Genomic DNA, 9569 nt, shown 5'->3' with positions numbered 1-9569 from the left:
TCCCTTGCTTCTATTTCTCTCACCTTACATCTACTCCATATTGGTATTTCTCATCAACCACGCCACCTCTGTTCATCACTTGCTATATTTACCTCTACCTTCATTTCCAGTCATCTGTTGTTCTCTTCTCACACTTATACACAACTTCTCACTCTCTTCTTCCCCTCCCCAAATCCACTGTCTGTGTCTTCTCATATACTCACCTTGTACCTTGAGGATTTGTTTTTCCCCCACTCCCATCATTACCATCTTTATCTTCCCAGCTATTCCCACTCATATATGTGGAGTAGCCATGTGTCTTCTCTTTAACAAGATACTTATTCTTGTCCCTCTATCACACTTTAGCCCCTGAACACCTGGCGTAAAGCCCCTGAGCACCTGGCATAAAGCCCCCTCCCTCACTGAGTTGTGAAATCTTTTTCTCTGTTCTTTTTCTATCTTGCTGGTGGTACAAAAAAAGCACCCTGTACATTCTATAAAGTGGTTGGCATTAAGAAGAGCATTCAATTATAGAACTGGATCATAGTGCTGTCCTTGGATCCACTGGATCCTGCCACACCATCCAACCCATGCCAGCATGGAAAACAGACATTAAATGATGGTAATGTTGATGTTGAATGATGATATCATCATCTTTTAACATCCATCATTCATGTTGACATAGGTTGGGTGGTTTCACAGGATCTGACAGAATCTAAGGACTACATAGTGCTCCAATGTATCATTTGGTAAGGTTTCTATGGTTGCATACTCTTCCTTACACCAACCCTTTTGCAGCATGTATTGTGTGTGTCTTTTTTTTTTTTTGTGACATCATCAATAGTAACACAAAAATATGAGCTTGTGTGTGTTTTTATAAACCTATCTGCAGTCTTGTCTAACATCAATTCCTTGTCATTTTCTTTCCAGGAAGTTGAAAACGGCCGCCTGTTTCGACTCCTTTGCAAGTTAGTTACGATATTGGAAAGACCGGAGTAAGATATATTGTTTTATTTTCTTTGTGTGTGTGTATGTATGTTTATATATATATATATATATATAAATATAGATATAGATAGATAAACAGATATGTGTATGTATGTATATAGGTGCAGGTGTGGTTAGAAGTTTACTTCCCGACACATGGACTCAAGTTCATTCCAACTGCATGGCACTTTAGGTAAATGTCTTCTACTTTAGCCTCAGGCCAACCAAAGCAGTGTGAGTGGATTTGGCTGTTGTATATATATTTGTATATATATTTGTATATATATGTGTGTGTGTGTGTGTAATATTAGGTTGGAAAGAAAGTCCTGTTGCATTTCAAGATAGGAAAGAAACAAATGATTGTTTGGTTTAATTGGTATATTTAATGAAGACAATACCTTTCATTATTGTCAACATTATCCCATCTACTTGGCAAATTGTTGGTCCATCAGATTTAAAATTCTTCAGGTTTCAAAGTAAAGAAACAATATCATTTGTTTTTCCTCTAAATAATGTTTCAATAATCTGCAAAAGTGACACTCAAACAGAGCAAGGTGTTGGGAGTAAGAAGAATGAGGTACAAACTCCCATATATATATATACGGTAATATAATCTTTTCCTGAGTGACTTGGGCAATATGTTGTTTTGCAGTTTTGTGTCAGAGTAACAACGCTGGGCACTTTTTATGCAAATTTTTGTGCAATGGTTCCAGTTAGTGACAATAGTTCTTTGCATTAACTTTTTTTCGTTTTGGTTTAACATTTCATATTCTACCTAACACAGAGCTTGTTCAGATACATTAAAGTTCCATTTCCATAGAGAGGGTGAATATTTCTTGCCACTTGTATTACTGAAGAATCTTTTTGAATGCAGTGTCAGGTATGGGGCCAAGCTTAACGAGTGGGATCCACTCCATATAGGAAGGGGAAATAATCACTAGAATCAAGAATTCTCCAAAGCTGATATGCTCTGCAGATGTCACTTATTGTGGCAAAAAACATGTCTACATAGCTATCCCCCTCTCTCCTATCAATCAGATTGTTTATTACTTAATGCCATTTTAATTTTTGGAGAATTCTTTCTGAGATTACCATCTTTCTTCATTTGGCATTTGTCTCAATGGAAGTGGAGATTAATTTCAGTAATTCAACAGTTTATCTTATATGTCATCATAATCATTGTCATTTAGCATCCATGTTGCATGGGGTGGATGGTTTGACAGAATTTGATGGTTCCAAAGACTGTATTGTGCTCTAGTGTGTTCTTTGGCATGGTTTCTATGGCTGGATACCCTTCAACTTTAATGTATGTGCTAAGTGTGTGTGTTTTTTTTTTCATGGCATCAGCACTAGTGAGGTTGCCATGCAACTTGCAAGACTTTGAACTCCAACAGAAGTGGTTTTATGCTAAATAAAGGATTAGTGCTTTAACATTCAGATTTCTTTAAGATTTCAGTGGCGTCTTTGTATATTTTTAAAATGACATTGTAGATAACGTGTGAGAGGCTGGATCTGGTCAGTTTTAACATAAAACATGTAGAATATTTGGACCAGATATGACTGGATTAAATGCTAAAGGGTTAATCCTTCAGCATTTAAACTATCAGTCAAATGTCAAGCCCAAACATTCTCCCTGTTTTATGTTCAAACCAGCCAGATCTGGCTTCTCATGCCTTACTCTACTAAAGCCACATCATCAAAATCTCGTAGCTATGAGATAATGTATGATTAATTGAAAACAATTTGAATAAATAAGCATTGCATTTGACTGAGTAATCTGAATGCTAAAGGCTTAAAGTATGAGAGAAAAAGTCAGAGCAGAACAGAAGAGAGGGTGGGAGTGAGTGGGTGAAGTTGGAAAGAGATAAAAATAGGGGTGATGTTTGTGTGGACCCTTAAGGTACCAGCTGAGTAGAGGATGAGTGGGCCAGAGGGACCAGGCATATGGGTAGGTGAAGATTGCAAGAGTGTATGAGAGAAAGAGAGATGAGGAGTGAGTGAGGCAGTGTGAATACAGTGAATGAACAAGTGTTGAGGGGTCGTATGTTGTAAATGGTGGACAAGCGTAGGAAGTGTCCAATAATGCATGGAGGGTGCTTTTTAATGGCACCAGCACTAGTGGCATCATCAAGTAACTTTCAAGACAGGACCCCTCAACTGAGTTAGAGTGCAATATTGAAAGAGGTGGTTTTATGTCAGGTGTTGAGAAGGTAAAGATGTGATAAAGGGATGGGAAAGCGTATTTTGCTGTAGAGGTGATACATGGCTACTGCAGTAGAAAAGGGAGAAAAGATGGTATATATGAGGTGTCAGTGCATAAACTCAAGGTACAAGGTACATAGGTACATAACCTCAAGGTACATAGGAACATAACCTCAAGGTACATAGGTACATAACCTCAAGGTACAAGAAGGATAGAAAGTGTATAGGGACAGAAGATCCAGGATGGGTGGGTAGGTATGTTCAGGAGAGGCAGACTTTAGAGATGCGGACAGAATTGAAAGTAGTGAGTGGCAAGCACAAACACAAAAACGCAGATGGTTAATAGTGAATCTCACTCAGTGGAAGGCAAGTATGCAAAGGGAAATACAATAATTCCTTTAGTGGTAATGCATAAAGAGGGGTTTGTGAAGAGAAAAACAGTATAGTAAAACTGTAGATAGATAACAAATAGGGAGATACCATATTTGCTGGAATTTAGGATGCCCTGCTGTTTTACAAAGATATTTTGTGGATAAAGCAAATTTAATGCTAGATTATACACCTATTGATAGATATTTTAATTGGTCAAATCTAGCCAAAATATTCTATTTGTTTTATGTTCAAGGTAACCAGATTGGGTCTCTCATATCTACTCTGTTGTTGTTGTTGTTGGCACTCCGTCGCTTACAACGTCGAGGGTTCCAGTTCATCCGATTAACAGAACAGCCTACTCGTGAAATTAACGTGCAAGTGGCTGAGCACTCCACAGACACGTGTACCCTTAACGTAGTTTGACACAGTGTGACAAGGCTGACTCTTTGAATTACAGGCGCAACAGAAACAGGAAGTAAGAGTAAGAGAAAGTTGTGGTGAAAGAATACAGCAGGGTTCACCACCATCCCCTGCCAGAGCCTCGTAGAGCTTTAGGTGTTTTCGCTCAATAAACACTCACAACACCCGGTCTGGGAATCGAAACCGCGATCCTATGACCGCGAGTCTGCTGCCCTAACCACTGGGCCATTGCGCCTCCACCATATCTACTCTATAATATCATTAAAAAGATGTACAATCACATCATCATCAAAATCTCAAAGGTACAGGGTAATGCCTGATTAATTCAAAACAATGTCAGTAAATAAGAATTATAATACAATTTAATCTGAATGCTAAAGGGTTAAAGTTGTTTTGTAAAGGAAAATGTGTATAGTTCTGCACAAGTAAATACAATTTTGTAACAGTCTACTGGATTAATGTATGAAATCATAGATTTATCAAAGGTAAACTATTTTAAACAAGTACTACATTTCAACTTTATCTTCTTTCAGATCAGTTGTGTAGTTGGTCATAGTTTAGTTAAGAGAATTGTTATACTGTATGTGAAATTAATATTTCTAGCTATAATATTTATGTAACAGGGTGATGCGCCGCCACTATGTTATTGTTGTCATCCACTCATAGCTGACAGGTGGATGAAAGTTTAACATTTCTTTCATCTTTCTAGGAGAATTTTTCAATTGGATGTTTAAAAAAATGTTTCTTTAATGTAACACAGACATTAAATAATGTAAGTCATATCAAGTATGGTTATATATGCTGAGGAAGAAGGTATGAGATGGCATGACTTTTTTACATAGTTACTGACATATTGTGAGCAATTTTTTGTGAATTTATGTTAGCGGACTGATATTTTGGCTGATAGTTTTCAATATCATATTATTAGTAACAAATATGAGAAAAGGTCAAATTTTTTGATATGTTTAAAAATATTTTTAAAAATGCATTTTATATACTTACAAATACAGTATATATTTTGAAAAGCATATGTATTATACTTACATGTTATTATAAATCAAATTCGTTAATCTTTTTCATTACAGATTCTCAATTGATGCTTCCTGGTCAGAAACAGGAGATCGATACATGTTAAAACTCTTCCGTGACTATATCTTCCACCAAGTTGACGAACATGGCACACCATGGGTAGATATGGCACATATCGTGGACTCATTAAACAAGGTATGTTTGTACATATATCTTTTACTTGTTTCAGTCATTGGACTATGGCCATGATGGGGCCTTGTCTTGAAGGATTTAGTCAAATAAATCAACTCTAGTACTTATTTTTAAGTCTGGTACTTATTTTCTCAGTCTCTTTTGTTGAACCACTTATTACAGGGATTTACACAATGCAATGCCAGTCAGGGGTGGAGACAAATACAAAGACACACATGGATATATATATATATATATATATATATATATATATAAACATGCACACACATGATGGGCTTCTATACAGTTTCCATCTTCCATATTCACTTACAAGGCATTGATTGGTCTGGGAAGATAGTAGAAGATATTTGCCCAAGGTGCTGTGCTGTGGGACTGAACCCAAAACTATGGGAAAGCATATTTCTTAGTCACACAGCTATGCCTGCATCTATATATATGTATGTGTAGGCTAAATCCCAAACCACATGGTTGGGAACATCATTATCATTGTCATTTACCATTCATGTTCCATGCTGGCATGGATGGGACGATTTGACAGGATCCAATGAATCCTAGGATTGTGTCTGCTCTAGCATGGTTTCAATGACTGGATGCTGTTCTCATACCCCTAGTACAGGTGATGTTGTCATGCAGTTTGCAAGCCTACAAAACCTTAGGAGAAGAGCTTCATGGTAGCCAATGAGGGTTACAGTATGAGAGAAGGGGATGCTGCAGAGTTGTTTCTTGTCATAGAAGATGTACACGACAAACTCACATTTAGGAGAGAGAGCTAGGAATAATATAAACAGTAGCTGTGAAGAGACAAATAGCGGTGGTGGTGATGAGGTGGCTGCGGTCCCTCAAGGTGTAAGGATAGTACGAGTGAGTAGAGATACAGGAAACTAGCAGTGTGAGGAGGCAGGGGTTTGCAAGGCCATTTTCCTGAAGGTATTAGGAACCTGTCTTCTTTAATACTAATTAAAGCCTTCATCTTTGCTAGGAATACCTTAAGACTTCTCAATTCTAGGCTTAGCTTCCATGCCTGGAATTTCTTTGCTAGTTCCTCTATAGATTCAATGTGTAGGGGTTCCCAAGTATAGCCAGTCATAGACTCCTCTGTGATGGTATATAGGACTGAATAGAAGGGGACTGAGGATTAATGGGCTCCAATCCTTACATTAAATTCTTTACTGAAGACTCTCACTTTATTTACTGCATCTTTCTACATAGCTTATACAACTCTCACTGGCCATTCGTCAGTACCTAGTTTCCTTAGTGACCAGCATATTAGTTTGTGGCACCCTGTCAAATGCCTTCTCCAAGTCCATGAAGCCAAGAATAATGATTTACTCAGCCAGGTATTTCTCATGCATCTACCACAAAAATAAATAATAACCGATTAATTAACTAGTAAGTACCCCTTAGCTCATAAAAATTCACTTACATTTCTGATGTAAGTGAATTAAAGGTCTTTCAAGACAGAATATATTGATAAAAAGTGAAAGCAACAAGCAAGCGAGTTAGAATATATATCGAAGAAGAGCCATGTAAAAATTTAAATGAAACTCTGTGTGTGTGTGAATGCTTGTATGTTTGTATCTTGTTTGATATTGCATGATAGTTGTAAATCAATGTCACTGTCATAAAAATAGTGTCATTCATTTGCAATATTCTCTGAAAATATATCTGGCTATGGGGAAATATTACCTTGGAAAAGAGAGTTAGTGAAAATCCACCTCGGTAAACTCTTAACTGCTACATGCAAGCATGAGAAGTTGAACATGAAAACAATGATAGCTGGGTATATATACATATACAACATGCTTCTTTCAGTTCCCATCTACCAAATCCACTCAAAGGCTTCAGTTCAGCCCAGAGCTATAGTAAAAGGCACTTGCCTGATGCCACACAGTTAAAATAAACCTAAAACCATGTGTTTGGAAGGCAAAATTCTTAACCATACAGCTGTGCCATACACATAGAGTAAAAACCACTGGCCTAAGTTATCACACAGTGGGATTGAACCCAAAGCCCTGTGGTTGGGAAGTGGTCTTCTTAACCATACAGCCAACCCTGTGCCTTGGAAATAAGTACTGTTTCAAAGGTTATAGAATTTATAAAAGTATTAGTATTCATTGATCAATAGATGAGTCAGTGGCTTATGACTGAAAAGATAGTTCTATGCTTTTCTTTTTTCTTTCTTTTTTTTTTTTTTGTGATAGTATAGATCTTGGGCTTGTGTCTAATTTTTCTAATTAGCCCAATCTTCCTCAGTGGCTTGTTGATTAATAAGAGACCTTGTGGAGTTCTGGAGGTACTGTTTTCTGACTCTTGTGTAGTTATTGCCCTTAAGAAGGGATGCTGCTCTAGGCAGTGCTTTGGCTCATTGATTTTTTTTTTTTTTTTGTTAATTACAGGTGAAGGTCATTTGCACATGTGTAATTATATATGTACAAACCATTTCAGCATGTCATCATTTAACATGCCTTTTTCCATAGTGGTATAGATAAGATGGTTTGACAGTAACCAATGAGCCAGAGGGCTGTACCAAGCTCCAATGTTTGCTTTGGCATGGTTTATACATGTGGATGCCCTCCCCAATGCCAACCATTTCACAAAGTGTACTAGGTGTTTTTTTCATGGCATCAGCACTGGTGAAATCACCAAGAATTTTCAAGACAAGACCCTCAATTGAGGCATGTAATGTAGAAAGTATGATAAAGAAACAGGGTCAAGTATCTTGCTAAAGAGGCTCTCCCAGCTAGAAAGAGATAGATGATATATCCTGGAGGTGAATGTGAGAAAGAGAATAAAGATAAAAGATAGAAAAAGTTGGTATGTAAGATTGAAAAAGTGTGAATAGAATGTGACATGTGGTTAGAGATGGGGATAGAGGTGGGCACAGTAAATATCAGATGGGGGTAGAGTGAAGTCAAGAGAATAGGATTGGGCCATAGAGGAGGAGAAGGTGATGAAGGACAGCAGGAGGAATACAATGTGAGCTGTATCCCCATTTTTTTCTGTCTTATCAGAGTATTTTTACTCAATCTTCTAAGCTGTTTTCTCTGCTATTCTCCTGTATTTGAGCTTTCCTTTATTTCATCATCATCATCATCATCGTTTAACGTCCGCTTTCCATGCTAGCATGGGTTGGACGATTTGACTGAGGACTGGTGAACCAGATGGCAACACCAGCCTCCAATCTGATTTGGCATAGTTTCTACAGCTGAATGCCCTTCCTAAACGCCAACCACTCAGAGAGTGTAGTGGGTGCTTTTACGTGCCACCGGCACGAAGGCCAGTCTGGCAATGGTCACGCTCAAAATGGTGTATTTTATGTGCCACCCGCACAAGAGCCAGTCCAGGGGCACTGGCAACGATCTTGCTTGAAAATCCTTAAAATAAAAATACCAGTTCACTCAACACTTCAATGTTTCTTTATAAAGATGTTCTCACATTCCAAAAGTTATAAAAAATGGTACCTGTTGTTAGGGGTCATTTAACTTAAAGGTACAGAATGCTCAACCAAATTTTAAGACATACAAAGTTTGATTTTTGTTAGTGGGCTTGCTAGCCACTTTTTTTCCCATTTTTTAAGGATATTTTTACCCTATCTTCTAAGCTGCTTTCACAGCTATCCGCTTGCATTTCAGGTTTCCTTAAAATCTAAAATAAAAATACCAACTCACTCATCACTTTGATGTTTGTTTATAAAGCCATGTTGATAATTATTGAGAGGTTTCTCTCTACATGAAACCATTTGTAGCTCTGTTAACCCCGAAATGAAGAATATTTATCCACCAATGCTGTGTTGTGCACTCATTCTTACTGTTCTGTGTGTGTGTGTGTGTGTGTGTGTCCAACCAATGCAAGCATGGAAGAGTGGATGTGAAATAATGATAGAAATAATAGTGGTGATATGCATTTATTTTTACATATACATTCATTCACATACACCAACACATGAAGTTACACAGACACACACGCACACACACACACACACACACACACACATGCTTCACACATTAAACTGCAAAAACTAAACACCCATCCTTTTCTTTAATTCTCTTCACAGCTCGATGCAGGTGTGATGGACAAGGTGACCTTGATGTCCAGGGACGAACAGACGATGTTGGTGGTATCTTATGCAGAGCTAAAACAGAGCTTCGAAACTGCATTCACAGAGCTGCTTGCTGCTACACAGCACACAAATTTTGCATAAATACACCAGGAATGTTTGGAATATATTTTAAATATGGTGGGATTTTATGCATTTTCAGGTGTGTGGGTATGTGTATCTGTGTGTGTGCATATATATATATGTATGTTTATATATGTGTGAGTAGGTACATTATATGTGTATAGTACATTACATATATATATATGTATATATATATATATATATATAT

The 9569-nt window shown here is 37.4% G+C and overlaps 1 protein-coding gene across 3 annotated transcripts in view; it reads left to right on the top strand.

The window, feature by feature from the left end:
* The window catches only part of LOC106878849 (PAN2-PAN3 deadenylation complex subunit Pan3), an 83117-nt gene extending 73595 nt beyond the window's left edge, over positions 1-9522 (top strand). For all 3 annotated transcript variants that reach the window (XM_052973572.1, XM_052973571.1, XM_052973570.1), the window contains 3 exons: positions 910-974; positions 5046-5184; positions 9236-9522. In XM_052973572.1, the coding sequence (XP_052829532.1) occupies positions 910-974; positions 5046-5184; positions 9236-9382 (351 nt within the window). In that variant the 3' untranslated portion in view covers positions 9383-9522. The remainder of the gene's footprint in view (positions 1-909; positions 975-5045; positions 5185-9235) is intronic.
* The last annotated feature ends 47 nt before the right edge of the window (positions 9523-9569 follow it).

Source organism: Octopus bimaculoides, chromosome 16 (genome assembly GCF_001194135.2).
Source record: "Octopus bimaculoides isolate UCB-OBI-ISO-001 chromosome 16, ASM119413v2, whole genome shotgun sequence".
NCBI classification, from domain to species: Eukaryota; Metazoa; Mollusca; class Cephalopoda; order Octopoda; family Octopodidae; genus Octopus; species Octopus bimaculoides.
Note: the sequence above shows the minus strand (reverse complement) of the source record. Positions and strands in the feature narration are given on the sequence as shown.